The sequence below is a fragment of the Erpetoichthys calabaricus genome, chromosome 2 (genome assembly GCF_900747795.2).
Source record: "Erpetoichthys calabaricus chromosome 2, fErpCal1.3, whole genome shotgun sequence".
Lineage (NCBI taxonomy): Eukaryota > Metazoa > Chordata > Cladistia > Polypteriformes > Polypteridae > Erpetoichthys > Erpetoichthys calabaricus.
The window spans coordinates 107509624-107528870 of record NC_041395.2 but is presented as its reverse complement, the minus strand read 5'-3'; the positions used below and the strand labels follow the sequence as shown (position 1 = coordinate 107528870).

The following is a 19247-nucleotide window of genomic DNA, read 5'->3' as shown; positions in this document are numbered from 1 at the left end:
TTGCTTTGTTCAGGTCCATTTTTAGATATTTTAGTAACTCCAGGTAATCAGTTACAGTAATACTACAAATTTATCTTGTTACATTTTTCTGTAAATCATTATATGAAAGAGCAGCAGCCTCATTAAGTTATAACTACAAGACTGCATTTGGTTATCTCAGTTTAAATTCAACACATTTATTTCAGATTACTTATCGCTGGCATGATTAAAGAATTACTAAGTGATCTGAAACCCCATGAACTCACCTCGACTCAAGCCATCAGGACCCCTCAATATCCTGCACTCTTCAATCTGCCCATATGGTGAAAACATAAGCCGGATGTCATTCTCATTACACTTCTTTGAAATCATTCCCACAAAAAGTTTTCTATCTTCCACAGCTAGAAAAAAAGTAATTGGATCTATTAAATCTATCTACTTCCTAGCATTTGAAATTAAAGGCACTAACCTGAATGTACTTATGACACACTGTCTTGCAATATAAATATTTACTACTTTCTTTTAACAAAGCAAAAAAAAAATAAAAAGAATTCCCTAAGAACCAACAGGCAGTCAAAAGGTTTTCCTAGACTACAGCAGTAATATTTCATATGGATAATTCAGCTGAGTTTTACCTGTGGTTTTAAAAGCAAATTCTAAAAATGGCACTAAATTTAAGAAGAAAATGCAGAAAAAGCATTGACTCATTATTAACACATACTCCACCAAGGATGGTCCCTAGCTTGGCTGAAAAAGGAGGAGGGTAGTCACATTGCCGAGGTGGCTAGAACTGGTAATGACACTAGAAACTACATGGAGAATTGAAGAAATTCTTTTGCTAGTGCTACCGCATCCTGAGGAGCCGATGCATCAGTATCAGAGACTTAGGGTACTGGCGGGAAGAGGACTACTGATCAAGGAAACAAGATCTTTCAACCGAATATAGCATTGTGGAATGTAAGAACTGGGCATCACACTGGCCAAACAGAAATTATCATTCAGGAACTATTGGCTTGCAAAATCACGATTTTTGACCCTGTTCAAACTATGTCTCACCTGATCTGGACCGCTCACCATCCAGCCACCAATGTCTGATGAGTTGATAATACTTCTATTCAGGCAGCAAAAAGCAACAAGTGGGTATTGGTTTTATGATAGACAATTGCGCGGCCAGAATTGTCATTGTGCCTTCTAACTTGTTTCTAGCCGTCTGGCAGCGATCACCATCAATGACTTGCTCAAAACCCTTATTTTCTGTCTACACACTGACTGAGATGAGCAAAGACGATTTCTATGCTCACATATGTTGGACTCGATCCCCCGGACCGAGACGTTATTCTAGCAGGTGACTTCAATACCCATATTTGCATGGAGAGAACAGGATGGGAGGAAACAATGGGTATCGTCACTCATGGAGAAATAAACAATAACAAACTGCAATTTCTGTCCTTCACCACATCCAACAAATTGATCGCTGGAAACCGCTTCCTCCAAAATACCCTGAAACATTAACTTACGTGGAGGAACCCATCTGGCAAAAACTCAGTTGTCTTGGATTATATCGATTATTTAAGTGCAATGCAGAAGCCAGACTGTGGCTCTGACCACTACCTCACCAAGAACATGATCCTCAGTTAAACAGGACTGGATGTGAAAGAGAGACCCAGCTACCATCAAGACATTCCAGATTGCCCTACTGAACAAGTTTGCAGCACTTGATCTATCCACAACTGCAAGAACTAATGTGGAATCAGTCTTCTCTCCATTGTCCGAAAGGTCTTTATGAAGATTATTCAATCCAGGCTTCAAAAATACAGAGAGCAGACATGCTGGGAGGAGCAAACCAGCTTTAAACTGGATCAGGGATGTCATAACCAAATATTTTCCATCCACCAATTCTTGGAATAAGTGTCAACATCTTTATCAATTTCAAGTTAGCCTTCACGTCTACTGGCCAACCATGTGGGAACCTAACAGGCCAAACATGTACCTCAGAAAATCATCAAACTCCTAAAATCGTCCTACAACAGCAACAAGCTGTGTACAAATCAGGAATGTATTATCTGACAAATTCTCTGTATGAACCGGAGTCCAGCAAGGTGACATTATCTCTCCTCTACTATTTAACACGGTGATCAAAGCTATTATGAGAAAAGTGTTCATCAGAAGAATGGGAGTCTAGTATGACAAATTCAGCAATGAGTATTCGCTTCATGTTCGCTAATGACAGTACTACATCCGCTGATTCAGACACCGACAAGCCATATGCTATCACTCACAGCAATACCATACGGTCTGAAAATCAACTCTGACAAGACCAAAATGTTAACTACAGATGGATCGCTGGTGGCTATTTAACGGGACCAGACCCAAAATGAACAAGTGCAATAATTTAAGTTTCTGGGTTTGATCATTCAAGGTAAAAAGGTCGCCTCTGCAATTGCACAGTAGAATTGACCAAGCAACAGTGGCATTTGCTTTATTAAAGTGGTGCCTATGGAAAAAGACAAACATCTCTATCAAGAACAAAATCCACCTTTACAGGTCGTTGATCCTACCGATTCTTCTCCAAGTTTGTGCAGAATAAACTTGAAGTCCTCCAAATGTGTTGCCTACGCCACACCCTGGGCATCACGCTTCGAGATCAAATTTGAAAGAAGATCATACTGAAGAGGTGAGGTAGTCAACCGACAGTAGACAAGGAGATCCAATGTGGGCAGCTACAATGGTTTTGGCACATTTGCCGAATGGAACAGAACCGAATGCCACACAAATTGCTATGGCGAAAATAACCAAATAACTGAAAGGTGCAAAGAGTGGCACTAACAAAAGATTTGGACAAAACAAATTGAGGAGGATTTGAAGAACCATCAACTAAGCCTCCATGACGCTAAAGGCATTGCCTTGTACCGCCCAACATGGAGAAACGTCATTAGTGAAATGCAAACCCTTGTGGCACCCACAGCAGTTTACGGTCTACTGAGGAAAACCTGCCATATCACCAGTTAGGGAAAAAAAAGAATAAAGAGCACATACATCTGGATTTTCAGTAAGAGAATTTAACATGCACAAAACATATGGTAGTATTTTACAAGCCACAAAAAAGGAGGGCAGAAGTCCTTTAAAATATCTGTTGTAGAATTCCCTTTTTGATCATGATGCATCTTTAGCATTTTTCTTGTATGTATGCTAACTACACTTTAAACTGGCAATGTAATATAATTAATGATGCCCACCTAACCAATGTACTACAGAGAAAAAAAAAACATTTTAGATGAAAAACACCTCTAAATTTGCACATTAAATGAATATTAAATTTTTTCTCTATGTAAATTAAGTTTATGCTTTAAAAATAACAATTGTAATAAAAAAGATCTTTACCTTATACACAAGGCAAAGGAATAACATGTGAATGTGATTGCAAAGGGCTGAGGCCATATATAAAAGCAAGAAGCCTCAAATCAGACTTTTATTTGGATAAGGTTTTCTTCATTTTTATTGCTGCAATTAAATTTAAATTTACAGACAGGTTTTTCAATTGTCCTTTTTTGTTTTGAGTTTAATGTGATGTTACTTACTATCAAAGCATGTACTCTTTAATAATTATACTTTTTACTCTACAATAAAAAGAAAATTACATATTCACCATTATTCTTTTCACTGTCTGCAGGTTTCATTTGAATGGGGTGATGCATCTGAAAGAATAAAAAAAAAAAAAAAAAAAGAATTAAATCTCCAACTGTAGTCCTCAAAGGCAACTCCTCTTATACATTGATTCCTTTATTGTTTTTGTTTTGTAATTGAATGATGTTTTTGATTCCATGACCCAACACACAAGATATGTTCTGCAATGTAATAGTAGAAGGAACACAGCATGACATCTAATGCACCTCAGACCTTAGACAGCCTGGGTATAATTTCCTGGCAAACTTAGTATAGCAGTACAGGCACATGCATGATGGCCCTTAAAAAAAGAAGTGACATTCTTGGCCAGTCTCCGATTGCTATATATGGAATAATGCATTTATTTTCAAAACGAAAAAATTAAGAACACATTATAATGTAGTGGTGTAAACAAATAAGCAAGAGGAAAATTGGAGTAGGCATGCAACCATTCTCCAAAGGATCAACAAATAACTAAGTAAATAAAATAGCTTATTATCAACAAACAGATCTCCAGAGCAGCAAGTCCCAAGCACACCTACTGCTCAAGATTAACATTTTCATTTAATTACCTTGTGAGTTTGCTGAGTAGGGGGTTGTTTAGGGGCTGATGGGGCATGGTCTACTATGAACATTTCACTGCCAAAATTGCCATGATTTTATAGAACATTCCTGGAATTGCATCTATACATTCCTATCAAAGCAATGCAATCCAGGCAATTATCAATATTACCTAAACCCCAGAATGGCCCTACACATTCAAGAACAGTTCCTTGGCATCCAGATATTACATCTTGTCAATAGAAACCTTTAACATATTGTTCTGCCATAGTGTCAGTAAAAGTTCAATATTGTCAGTAAGAGTTCAATATTATAATATCAAGGGTGGTCTTCAACCATGGTCATTGTTAATTTATTACTTGTGCTTCTAGTAACAACAAATCTGTGTTACATGTTCACATATTTTACTTTTAAATGAATTTCTACAAAGTAAAAGACAATCAAAGATGAAGGGGAAATCAACTTGCAAACTGCCAAAGAGGTGCTCTTCTATAGAAAAAAATTTGTGAGGTAAAGGGAGAAAATTAAAGTTATGTATGATTTATTAGATTGATGTCATTTTAGTCAGTTCAGCTATTAATACATCTACCTCCTGATGTGTCTTGTTGCCTTATTGTATAGTAAGCAGTCACACCTAGAGAAAAGCTGAAAGATCACAATGATATATTACAAAAACTGATCAATTAGTAATATTCCCATTCTTTCAACTATTAATGACAAAAATATATATATCTCAATCATACACACACATATCGCCATGGTAAGGTATTCACGTATTTGACCCCTTCCTTATTGTCTCTATTTCTGTTTATTCTTAAGAATTGTTTCTGATCTCCAAGCAAATTTAGTACAAGAGTCAACCTGAGTAAAAGACAATGCATAGTTTTTAAATGTTTATTTGATTTATTGAATTAAAAAACGTTCACCAACACCTGATCCATGTGAAAATGTAATTGTCCCCTAAACTTAATACTTGGTTGTGCCACCTTCACCAGCAACAACTAAAATCAAATGCTTCCAATAGCATATCAGTTTTTGGTATTGCCGTGACAAAACTTTGGCCCATTTTTCTCAGAAGAATTATTTAAAATCAGTCACATTACAGGGTATTGTACTACAAGTCAGGAGTTTACTTAGGCCACTTCAAAACATTAGTTTTGTTATTTCGAGGCCATTCAGACTTGTTCTTGTGTTTCAGATTGTTGTCCTGCTGCATAACCCAACTGAGATAAATTCATGTTTCCCTCAATTATGGCAAGTTGCCCAGACACTGATGCAGAAAAAACATCCCTACATAATTACACTACCACCACATGTTTGACTGTGAGCATGATGTTTTTATTGTGAAATGCTGTGCTTACTTTATGCCAGATGAAATGAGACTATGTCTACCAAAAAGTTTCACATTTGACTCATCAGTTAACAGAACACTGTCCCAATGACTTTGTGGGTAATGAAGTTTCTGATAAGACTTTAGGCTCTTCTTGTTCAGCAGTGGTTTTTTGCTCTGGAACTCTCCCATGGGTTACCCATTTTTGCCCAATGTCTTCCTAACTGTGGAATCATGAACAATAGCATTAACAGAGTTTACATAGGCCTAAAGCTCCTTAGATGTTCGTTGTCACCCTTCTGCAAGTTCCCAAATGAGTTTTGTATGTGCTCTTGGAATAATTTTGCGAAGCAAGCAACTCCAGGGAAAATTTACCACTGTTCCAAGTTTTCTACATTTGGAGATAATGGGTCACACGGTGGTTTGCTGCAGTCTCAGGGTTTTAGAGACTGTATTAAAACATTTCCTCAACTGATGCATTTCAGTAACTTTCTTCCTCAGTGCTTCTGGAATTTCTTCTGATTGAGACATTGTCTGCTGCTTGTTGATTCCTTTTAGCTCACTTCACATTGCTGGAAAAGTTTTATTTAAGTGATTTTTAAATTCAATAGGGCTGGCAGCAATCACGTGTGTCTAATTTAAATCACTATCATTAAAATTTGCTTCATTAGTTGATTGAGTGACTAAAAGGGTAATTACTTGGATGTTACATGGGTGATATAGTATTGGTAAACTTTTTTCTCTCAATTAATTAAATGATCATTTAAAAACTATGTATTGTGCTTACCCATGTACACACCAATCACCCACAACACTAAAATCACAAACAGGTGAAGTGAATAACATTGATTATCATTACAATGTCACCTGTCAAGGTGGGGGATATATTAGGCAAGTGAACAGTCCATTCTTGAAAGGGATGTATTGGAAGCAGGAAAAATGGGAACTTTGACAAGGGTCAAATTGTGATGGCTAGACAATTGGGTCAGAGGATCTCCAAGATGACAGGTGTTGTGTGGGTGTTCCCCATATGCAGACATTAGTACCTACCAAAAGTTGCCCTAGGATGGATAATGGGTGAACCAGTAACAGGGTCATGGCCAGCCAAAGCTCACTGATGATTGCAGGGAGGGAAAGCTAAATGTATAAGGGGCTGCGTATAGTTGCAGACCAGTTAGAATGCCCGTGCCACTCCTGTCCACCTCCAAAAATGTCTACTATGGGCATGTAAGCATCAGAACTGTACCATGGAGCAATGAAAGAAGGTGGCCTGGTTTGATAAGTTACATTTTCTTTTCTTTTATTATTTTATTTTATTATTTAGATTATGTGGACGTCCGTGAGCATGTGCATCGTTTACCTGGGAAAGAGATGGTAGCAGGATGCATTACGTGAAGAAGGCAAGAAAACTCAGGCAGTCTGACCCTCTGGGCAAAGTTCTGATGGGAACCCTGGCTCCCAGTAGCCGATACTCTGATGTGTACCACCTGCCTAAAGACTGTTGCATACCATGTACAACCCCTCATGGCAAAGGTATTCCTTGATGGCAGCAGCCTCTTTCAACAGGATAATGCACTGTGCCACACAGCAAAAATTGTTCAGGGATGGATTGAGGAACATGACAAAGAGTCCATGGTGTTGATCTGGTCTCCAAATTCACCAGATCTCAATCCGATCGAGTATCTATGGGATGTGCTGGAGAAACAATTCCAATTTATGAAGCCTCATCTCACAATTTACAGAACTTAAAAGTGCTGCTTCAGAGCTCTTGTGGAGGCCATAACTATGAGGGTCAGAGCTATTTGGCAGCAAAAGGTGGACCTACACAATATTACATAGGTGGTTTAAATGCTGTGGATGATAAGTGTACATCAGCAAAAATTCCTAAAATCCTGTTTTGTCTTTGTCATTCTGTGGTATTGACTGTTGTTTGATGAGAGAGAAAATGAATTTAAATGATTTTACCTTATGTCTGCAATATAAAATATATAAAAAGTGAAGAAGTCTGAATACTTTCTAAAGGCACTGTATCTAAATATATATAATTCACTAAGCCGCCGCCAGCGCAAGCAAGACACCCATGAAAGCACGCAGGACGGAGCCACGTCCACCAACTCTAAGACCATTGGATATGACGAAAATTCGCAGAGCCACACCCACCAACACGGACGCAGCAACTCACAAAACACGCCGTCATTCGCGTTTGTCTCTGCTACAGTCCACATGCACCTCTGAGCCACGTTGACTTTTCATTATTCTTTTCGGTTACGACGCACGACCGCATCCACCATCGCAAACTGTTTTACAAGCCATGGTCTTAGAGTTGGTGGGCGGGTCTCTGTGAGTTGCTCTTGCGAGCGGGTGCATGACCAGGTGGTGTGTATGCTTCGAGAACGAGGGTGGACGTGGCAGGACCATCTAAGAAGAGGCATGTTTATCGCGGATGTGAATCGCTGTATGCAGCGTGTAAAACACGGGATACTCACGATATAGCCATGCCCGCCAACGCTAAGACGATGGGATACGCCGACAACTCACAGAACCACGGTCACCAACTGTAAGACCATGGGACGAGAACGCCTGCCTGCCCGCCCGCCTGACTGTTACCAGCATGTAAAACCATCGCAGCTTTTAACTCACAAACTGAAACAACTCACCAAACAGGGACGCCCCGTCTCTCGAGGCATCGACACTGCTGGAAGACAACCATGGGATACGCAAAAAATAGCCATGTCAGTCAACTCACAAAGCCCAGCCCACCAACTCACACCCACCAACTCGAGCACGCGTCTACCCACGCTCTCAAGGCATTCACAGTGCCTGCTCATGTGCCCGGACGCAACAACTCACCAACTCGCTTTCGTCTCTGCTACAGTACACATGCGCCACCGAGCCACGTTGACTTTTCATTATTCTTTTCGGTTTCGGCTGCATTTCTATATATAATCCACCAAGTCGTCCGAACATGGGATACAAACGACAGAGCACCGCCCAACAACTCGAACCGATAGAGAGACACGCCCACCAACTCTAAGAGCATGGGACGAGAATGCCTTCCTGCCTGCCTGCCCGCCCGCCTGACTGTTACCAGCGTTCACCGCAATGTACTGGAGTGTAAAACCATCAACTATCAGATGCTGTCTATATCAAAGAAGATATATAGATACTCCTTATTCCGCAGCACGCGTCCACCCACGCTCTCAAGGCATTCACAGTGCCTGCTCATGTGCCCGGACGCAACAACTCACCACACACAAATTTTGCCTAATTTGACTCAACATGGGAAACCTCACCCTGCCCAGACACTGAGAGGATTGACAGATTGATAGCTCTTTCTTGATTCTGTGCGTGGTGTTGCATGGCTGTACTTAGTTGGTGGAGCAATTAGTCTGGTTAATTCCGAAAACGAATGAGACTCCCTACTGCTAAATAGTTACGCGATCGCCAAGCGGTCAGCATCCAACTTCTTAGAGGGACAAGTGGCTTTCAGCCACGTGAGATTGAGCATTAACAGGTATGTGATGCCCTTGGATGTCCGGTACTGCACGCACGCTACACTGAATGGATCAACGTGTGTCTACCCGGCGCCGATAGGCGTGGGTAAGCCGTTGAACCCCATTCATAATGGGGACCGGGGCTTGCAATTGTTCTCCACAAACGAGGAATACCCAGTAAGTGCAGGTCATACGCTCGCACTGATTACGTCCCTGCCCTTTGTACGCACCCCACCCCCCCTCTACTACCATGGTTGGGTGACTTGGTGGATTATATATAGAAAAGCAGCCAGAACCGCAAAGAACAATGAAAGGACAACGTGGCTCAGAGGTGCACAGATGACAGCGACTCAGGTGAGGAGATGGGGGTGGGCACATGAGCAGGCAGTGCGTACTGAACGATGACTATATTGGTTCGTAGCGTGCATTGTTGGAATGTTACTTTTCTTGGTGGTTTATTAAATTACGGATTTTGCAAATGTTCATTTTTTTCCCCTCTGCTTAAAAAAACATTAAAAAAGCAGTGTAATTATGTGGCGTATGCAGCGTGTAAAACAGTTTGTTTGTCGCGGCTAATTTGCCTTTTACTTTTACACGAAGACAATTTCCTGTTAGATTTGCCTTTGCGATGACAATTAATAAGGCACAGGGCCAAACTTTCAAAATGATATGCATGTATCTGCCAAAACCAGTTTTCAGTCACGGACAATAATTGTATGTTGCTCTCTCCAGAGTTCCATCTTTTCATTCACTTACTGTTGTATCCTCAAACCCACCCCTTTTAGACAACTGTGTCTTTCCGGAAGTGTTTAGCCATCAATAAATAATTAAGTGGCGTATGCCTGCAGGAACACAGAGACAGAGAGAGACAGAGAGAGAGAGAGACAGAGAGAGATAGATGAACGTATAAGAATAATAATACTTTATTACATTGATATAGCGGTGTTCTCAGTATTCAGAGCGCTATCCACACAGGGAGGAACCGGGAAGCGAACCCACAATCTTCCACAGTCTCCTTACTGCAAAGCAGCAGCACAACCACTACACCACGAGGCAGAGAAGGCAGTTAAAGAATGTGCCGGGCTTGAATTTGTTTTCACTTCTGTTTATAGCAATTGGGTCTAGGGAATCCATTCCCGGGCTCCCGGATTCCCGGACATGCAGTAATTCCCGGGAAAACGGGAACGGCCAAGCTCACATATATAGCGTGTAAAAATCGATCAAGAAATAACAGAGTTATAGCTGAAAATAAGGTGGCGCCATTGCTGCAGCTTGCACTTCATCAGACAACAACTTTGAACAGCAACTTGAAATTGCAATGCGTCAGTCTGTTGCATCCGCATTATCTGTGCCAAGAAACTTGCCATCACAGAACGATGACAAGAAACTGGATGCATCAGTGAAAGCTGAAATGGTGGTGTTTCAGCGCAACGGCAAGTGCGGGCGTTGTTTAGAACAAGTGTATCAGTATCTGATGATTGTGCCGCCTACTTCAGTGGAGGCAGAGCGTGCTTTCTTAGCGGCTGGCATACGTCTGCATGAAGCTGCACTCTCGCATGGACGACTGCACACTGGACACGTTAATAATAATAATTCATTACATTTATATAGCGCTTTTCTCAGTACTCAAAGCACTATACACACAGGGAGGAACCGAACCCACAATCTCCCACAGTCTCCTTACTGCAAAGCAGCAGCTCTATCACTGCGCCAAGTTCTGCGGAGACTTAAAATGGACTTACTGGGATCTTCTGAGAAGTTGCTGAAGAGTATCAAGCCTGTAATTCAGAATCTGGAGTGCCACATATAGCATCAGTGCAGGAAGGAAGACAGCAGAGAAGAGTGCTACATTTGCAGCTTCACCTCTTCTTCTACCCGCTAGGGGTTGCCACAGCGGATCATCTTCTTCCATCGTCCTGTCTTCTGTATCTTGCTCTGTTACACTCACCACCTGCATGTCCTCTATCGGCACATCCATAAACCTCCTCTTAGGCCTTCCTCTTTCCTAGCAGCTCTATCGTTAACATCCTTTTCCAATATACCCAGCATCTCTCCTCTGCACATGTCCAAACCAACACAATCTCGCCTCTCTGACTTTGTCTCCCAACCATCCAACCTGAGCTGACCCTCTAATGTACTAATTTCTAATCCTGTCCATCCTCGTCACATCCAATGCAAATCTTAACATCTTTAACTCCGCTACCTCCAGCTCTGTCTCCTGCTTTCTGGTCAGTGCCATCGTCTCCAACCCATATAACATAGCCAGTCTCACTACCGTCCCAACTTCCTCATACAATACCACAACTCCTCTCGAGGCACCCTGTCATATGCTTTCTCCATGTGCACAAAGACGCAATTTAACTCCTTCTGGGGTTCTCTATACTTATCCATCAACACCCTCAGAGCAAACATTGCATCTGTGGTGCTCTTCTTGGCATGGAATCATACTGCTGCTTCACCACTGCTTCTTATTCTGCTGAATGCCAGAGGAGCTTTGGACTCATAGTACTGGGAAAAAGTGTGGCAATTTCAAGTTGTCACTGACTAGGGAATCCATTCCCAGACGGGTTTATCCATTCCCGGGAATGAAATGCAGTATTCCTGAATCCCAGGCATCTCACATGTGAACGGTTTTAGAACGATCGACACTTATTTTTTAATAAAACTACTGCAATATGTTGACACAAATAAAATACTAACCTTATCTACAAGCAGTTCATGCTGTCATAGAAGTACATATATCTTCAGTTGCGGTAAAAAGAACATAGAAGGCACAACGTCCTCACAAGTGGCGCAGTGGTAGTTTTGCTGCTTTGCAGTAAGGAGACTGTGGAAGATTGTGGGTTCGCTTCCCAGTTCCTCCCTGTGTGGACAGCGCTTTGAGTACTGAGAAAAGCGCTATATAAATGTAATGAATTATTATTATTATTATTATTAACGTGTCCAGCGTTCAGTCGTCCATGCAAGAGCTCACCTTAATGCAGAAGAACGCCAGCCGCTGAGAAAGCACGCTCTGCCTCCACTGAAGTAGGCGGCACAATCATCAGATACTGATACACTTGTTCTAAACAATGCCCGCGCTTGCCGCTGTGCTGAAACACCACCATTTCAGCTTTTACCGATGTATCCAGTTTCTTGTCATCATTCTGTGATGGCAAGTTTCTTGGCACAGATAATGAGGATGCAACAGACTGACGCATTGCAATTTCAAGTTGCTGTTCAAAGCTGTTGCATGATGAAGTGCAAGCTGCAGCAATGGCACCACCTTAATTATTTTCAACTATAACTGTTATTTCTTGATTGATTTTTACACTTTTACACGCTATATATGCGAGCTTGGCCGTTCCCGTTTTCCCGGGAATTACAACAGTTTCATTCCTGGGAATGCGGAAATGAAAAATGTCGGGGAATCCCGGGCTCCCGTTTATCTAGTATCCCTATCACTGACCCCAGGTGAACTGTGTGAAGTAGTGCCAGCTGTAACAATGCGAAGGCAAACGATGACTCAAACTGAAGAGGCATTAAGGAACAGCAAAGAAGGGATTGTGACAAGGCAGAGATCTGGACCTAGAACACAGTTTGCAGTGTCAGTTCAGTGAAGGAAAAACAGTCAAGAGACTACAGCTCCAGAAAATGAGGTAGGTTCACCCCCTCTCATGTAAATCAACAGATCGCCACACACAACTGCAGTGTTAAATTACCCTGCTGCACTGCATGAGAGAGCAGCAGTTAACATCCCTACTGTGCTAATTGAAAATAAATTATCAGCAACTTTGAAGGAAGGGCTGTGTTCTGGTGCTGACAAGTAGCACCAACCAGGAAACAGTTACCCATAGTATGAGCGGATATTCCATCATGCAAATAATCAACTTCAGCTATATAAATGGCAAGCCTACAAATTCACAAACAAAATTAAAACTAGTGCAACCCTAGGCAAGCACTCATTTTAAGCAAAACAAGTCACCTAGTAGAGCCATGTAAAGAGCACACAGTCCAGAGTGATTTTATACTGAATAATTATGAAAATAGTATTTTTCATTTTTTAGTATCCTAAACTTTTTTTTAAATAACCTCTGGCTGTTTACACTATTTTAGATTATTCTCTGGACATAAACTGCTGAAATAAAAACTGGCAAAATGTGAGTGCTCTAAAACTTCGGACTGGTAGTGTATGTGTACATTAACATATCAAAAAATGTAGCTGACTTTAACAAATTACAGAGAACTGTAAAACTTGTATTTGTGTATTATAAGTTAAATCTATAGCCAGTTTTAAAAAAAAAATACGTTTTCATGAAAACACACATAAATGCAGTGAAATAATGCTCACAAATGCCAGAAGCAGCTCTAGCTCAACAACAGTTTTTACTGTATTACCTGTTCAAACGCCATGCCATTTGTTATGTAATAAAGCTCTGTGTTTAACACTAGAATCCCTGAGGCCTACGAAAAAAGTCATAATACCGGGCCACCTTAAATTCTTTTGCACCTTTTCATCAGCATCTTTGTTTTGCAAATGTGTCAATCAGCAAGTAGCTTGCTATCTCATCCTCCACCAAATCAGCTGGGATTCTAGAGTTAAAACAACTCAACTTAAGAATAAAATCTTGAAATCTAATAAATGACATTCTACCATATAGTTAAGTTAAAACTTTACTATTATTACAAATTCAAATAAGCTGTTATATTCTTCTTATAAGCAGAACAATTCAGGTATTCACAATACATTCCCTCTGCTAAAGCTTATCTCAAACCATATTGGCTTAGCAGAACTAGAAAGTGCTAGGAATAAGAACCAATGCTTTTGACACTGAGTCATTATTAAAATTCCAAATATATAACCTTAATATCCTTTTTACAGTACTGGTAGTACCAAACTAAAGTCAATACTGCACTTATTTGTGCCTGCAAGAAGTCAAATTACTTCAGAAGGCTTTGCTTATTGCAATTATGTTCTCAGGTTTGACAATACTGAGTTGTCTCAGAAATAGATTTGTGGATGTTTTGAGAGCAACATTATGTGACCAAAGCAGATTCATGTAGTAAAACTTTTGTCTAGCATTTTTAAAGCAGACAAAATGATTACAGAATGAATAACTGTTTAGTACGGTGTCCTACACGGTCCTGATAAAGGAAAACAAGCTTCACATTGATTCTGATTGTGATGAGCAAATCTAAACATGTCCATTCTAGGATCCATCTATCCATCCAAAATATGTGGCTGTTTGGCATGTCTATACCAGCGATGAAATGAGAAGTTCTATTTGTTAACAACAAAACAAAATGTATTTAGTGTTTGATTACTCAGAAGCACAAAGCACATCTCCTTATCAATGCAACACTGCAACATGCAACTTTGTGAACAGGAACGAAAGCAGAGACACAAAGTTAGCATTATAGGCAAAACAGGATATTCACTTCTGAATAGTAAATGTTTGTCACTTGTTTGGTTTTTGAAGGTAGCTAATGTTCATATGTACTGTATAACACACGAAATGTGATGAATGTAGTGAAAACAAATGTCATTTATTTGGATGGCATATTGGCAAATATAATGCATCATCGGAGTTACAATTAATTGAATACAGATGACAGCAGTAGAGTTAATTTTTTAATTCTGGATTTGTATACAGGCTAAGCTATAACAAGCTTAAACAAGGTCTGATCACCCATATTATAAAACAGCTTAAACACAGACCAGCAAGGGCTGTTTAACAAGAGTTCCCAAAACAAAAGTATTAAGGCAAAACTGCCAAGATTGATTACAAACTGGAGCCTTAAAATAAAGGAAGGGGAGTGTGTGACATTTCAAATTTGTAAGTAAAGTAATTTGATCCTTGTTAAATATATTGTAACCAGATTATGATACAGATTTATATCTTACAATAGCAAATGTTAAAAACATACAACAGAGTGATCCTCTGACAAAGCAGACTTTAAAAGCATGTTGTTACATAAACAGCTTATTTGTTCAGTTTGTTTAAATGAAAATATCAAGAATTATCTTGGAATCTACCAACTGAATAGTAATTATGATTCTTTAATTTTTAGTATGGATTTTATGCAGTACTTTGGTAAAAGCCTTTAAAATTTTAAAAGCTGAAAGCAAACAGTAAAGCCAACAACATTTTAGAAAACCTCACAATTATACTTATATCTTAACTAAATTATATAACCTAGGTACACAGAATTATATAAATATCTGCCATGAAATTAATGAAAGTGACTGAAAATACTGTATAACCAATGCACTGACCGACTTCACAAAAGATAATTCCCAAGGATGCTTTCAGAAGCAGAGGGATGGACATTTAATCACTTGGAAAACTTTGCACATAACCATTTTCCTTAATATCAGTCCCTTTAAAAATCACAACAGAATATATTTGTGACTAGTGGAAATAAGACAAAAGTAACTTAGTAAAAATAATGAGTATGAGGAAAAAAACCCAAAACAAATTACAACAAGAGCTACAGAGCTATTACCCCATTTACTGAAAAAATGCAGATTGCTGTTATGTTATTTAAAAAAATGGATCTGAATTTGTTTCTGTCAATTTAAATTAGTCAACTTAGTACTAGGTTGATCTCAAATTAAAAATCTCAGTCAAAATGCACTCCTAAGCAGAACAATTGAAGCCATGACCAGGATAAGGAAATAATGTACTAGGAGAAAGGTCTTTCAATTCCACCTAATTATGTTATTCTCACTCTATAATTAGCACCCCGGCTTTATAAAGTTCTTTAGGGTTTGCCTACATAATATAATATTTTACAAGTTGATTATTTAAGGTGGGCAGAGCTGTACAAGCAGTTCCTCTGCGACTTCATTAAAAAAAAAAAACTGATGACATATCCAGATTTGGTAGATAAAATTTCAAGAACAATTTACACAAAGAGGTTAGCATACTGTATAGTGTTTTCATATAGTTTCTTTAAGCATACAAAACAAGCAAAAATATTTATTTTCTGGTTTTAAAAAATGATTTGGGATTATCAAGCATTACAATGACTACAAGTTTCCTCACCAAACTGTTTCTTAATTAGAAGCAGATTCCTTTTAATAATGGAGCACTACCTTTATTTAAATGTCTTGATCCTGCTTTCATTTTGCCACATCATAAATTCCTATCAGTGTCTTCTTCTGCTAAGGCTCCTCAATTTTCAACTTTTTTTTCTGTCCACAAAACACTTTAGTAAAACAGCTTTATATGACCATGACCCATTAGCACAAATGGTTTAGTGTTTGCCATTTAAATAAAAATAAATAAAATGCAGAACTAAAGACTAACAAAAAAGCAAAGTAAAATGAAACACAAGTTTGGAAATTCAACTAAGCCATGGGAACGAAATGGTGTGATAACAAATAAGCCTTTTAAATATAAAATGGGTCACAAACCCTACACCAACAGAAGTTTCTGAGATTACAGAATGAAAATAGGGGAATCCATATGACCAAAAGAGAATTTAAACTAACAATCGGGACTGACCAAAAATAAACTATTTTAAAAGAAAACATGCAGGTACTGGCTACTTCAAAATCCAAGAATTAAGACTGTCTATAGCTACTTTATACAGTATGTAGATCAAATAGTCATCTCCTTCTGGAGTGTTGGTATTTGATTTTATACTTTCACAAGAGTAAATTTTCTGCTGCGCCATTCCATTCATTGTTTAAAAAATACATGTACTAAAATTAAACAAACAACTGTACAATTAAGAGATTTGTAGGTTCCTTATAAATAGTGTTATTTGTGTCAACCATTTTTATATATTATTAATCTAAAGGGAATAGTAATAACTCATGATAATATCACTAACATATCTGAAAGTCTCTCACCCCAGGAAGTATCTTCATGTTGTGAAGAGCATTTTGTGCTTCTAATGCTGCTTTACGAGTATAATATGTTACAAAACAACAACCTGCAAAAAAAAAAAAAAAAAAAACACACAACAAAACTAAACAAAACATATGAACCTTCATATGCATATATACAAACAGGCCACTTTGCTTAAAAGGGTGCTGAGTTACTCAGGCACATTCAGTCTTCTCTGTCTGGCATACCTTTGCTCTGTGGGGGATTTTGACTTCTGTCTCTGAGAACATTAATTTCATAAACAGGACCATAAGGTTCAAATAGTTCTCGGAGTTCCTTCTCAGACCAGGTGCGTGGAATTTGACCCACAAACATCTTGATGGCATCGATGTCTGGCTGGTCCGGATGGTCCAGTGTCCCATTCATCTTCTTAGCTCTGTAAGTAGATGAGAGGAATGGGCAGTTATTAGATCCATAGTAGTATTAGGACTGCTTCTAAACCATCACTTCGTAAGCCCTAGAAAATCTCCCCCCTGGGAGATGAAGTATATGAACTTGACTAAACTAATATGTGCACCAAAAAAACAAGCTAATGATTATTTAACAAACACGAATAAATACATCATTAAAAGATTATGGCTTGTGTTTTGAAGACTGATAAACACTTCAGTCATTAGAGATATCCTCTACATAAAAAGAAATGAATACCAGTCATTATTACACACTACCACAAAAAACCACTAGGGAAGTGGACATTTTTTTTCACCATTTTAACTTCAATACAAAGGGACACTAAATATCATAGTTTAAAGTTTTCCATGGCAAGCTCAAAAGGGTGCTAGTGCTAGGCTGCTATAACGAGTTAGAATGACATACCCCACAACCCTCCATAGCTGTGTGCTCTTGATACATCTGCCGTAAGAAATTGCACAACAGACCATGAAATGCCCCACTTTCCCAGGCTCTCTGGAAGTAAACTTTCCCATGGCTCTTCTCAAGCAAAAGTGCTCTTCATTTGAAGGTACTCTATTAGGCCCCCCCAAGGCACCCACTCTCCCTCCCTTAAATTCTAAGTGATAAGCATTGCAAATGCGTCACAACAATTTAACAGCTTTGCAATTGGCATAACCACCCACACGAAAACCGAAGGCATCATGGGTTAAAAAGAAAAAAAAAAAAAAAAAAAAAAGGAGCAACGAAGAAGCCAGTGCATTAAGCTGACCCAGTTACAATCAGTAGGTTTATCACTGATGTTCATAAAATTTGAAAAAAGCTAGCTAAACGGGATCCTGAAAGTTACCAATACAAATAAAGACACAAGAGCGCAAATAACCCAGTAAACCAGCTAAAAAGCAAGATCTTAAAAAAATCGTTGTAAGGACAGGCTTAGCTCACTGTTCTATTAACTCTTCACTTTTATCTTACAACCTCTGGACTGTTGTGCCTTCTGACAACGTAATTCAGCTGTACTTACACTGGACTGGCATTCAAAGTACAGTGGTCCACCATCATTTCCGGCAAGAAGTCCAGCTTAAAAGTGGCCATTTCCCACCAGAACCAACAAGAAAACCAAACAATAAAATAAAAATTCCCAAAAATAAAGAGCCACCACAATGATCCAGACGTGTGTTGGCGATACTGACTCAAATTTAGGTTTGAAGACAGCAAGACACACAAACACAAGCAACAGCTCAGGGATGCAGAGTGAAAGACACGAGACACAACATACAAATCAGACTGGAATGAAACTGTGCTACTAACTCAAATTTGTAGCAGAATAAAAAGGGGATGCAAGCCACATAATGTACCCAGCCGCAGTATCACAAAGAAAAGTGCTGATGCGTTTTGCTTTTTTTGTGAACATTTTTACTACCAAAGCACTACTGGGTGCAGAGTCAGATAAATAGCCTGTCAGATTGATGCTGATAAGCAAGGGTGACAGCCTGCTGTGAATGGTCACCGACTTGACTCTAATCCACTGCTAATGCATACAATCGACATTGCATCAGCAGGGAGTCCTGTTTCTGGACAAGGCACAGATATTCATGAAGGTAAACGTGTTGTTGATAAAAACACCTCACCCAAAAAGTGTGCTGCTGTTGCTTTTTCTTTTTAAATCTCCACAGCAAGCATATTCCGGACATGATGTGACCACCATATTGAAAAATATCATTTTCACCTCTAAATTATTTAATCATCCTTACCCTAACCTAAGTTACTCTTTTGTGTTTCTTGCATAAGAAAAGCATATGATAGCCAGGGATAATTATGTAAAATAGCCAACTAAAAATCAGCTATATTGCACTTGAGAACACATTTAAGTTTCTCTATAATAGAGACAAACATATATAAACAGCTTTTCATTTTTCTGCCTGGCACCAGATCTTAGAAATACACTATTTC

At 39.1% G+C, this 19247-nt stretch overlaps 1 protein-coding gene across 1 annotated transcript in view; it reads right to left on the bottom strand.

The window, feature by feature from the left end:
• Window positions 1–17276, bottom strand: part of celf1 (cugbp, Elav-like family member 1) — a 58285-nt gene extending 41009 nt beyond the window's left edge. The window contains 4 exon segments of the mRNA XM_051923538.1: window positions 246–380; window positions 3626–3674; window positions 16868–16950; window positions 17093–17276. Coding sequence (XP_051779498.1) covers window positions 246–380; window positions 3626–3674; window positions 16868–16950; window positions 17093–17270 — 445 coding nt within the window. The 5' untranslated portion in view covers window positions 17271–17276.
• Window positions 17277–19247: the final 1971 nt, after the last annotated feature.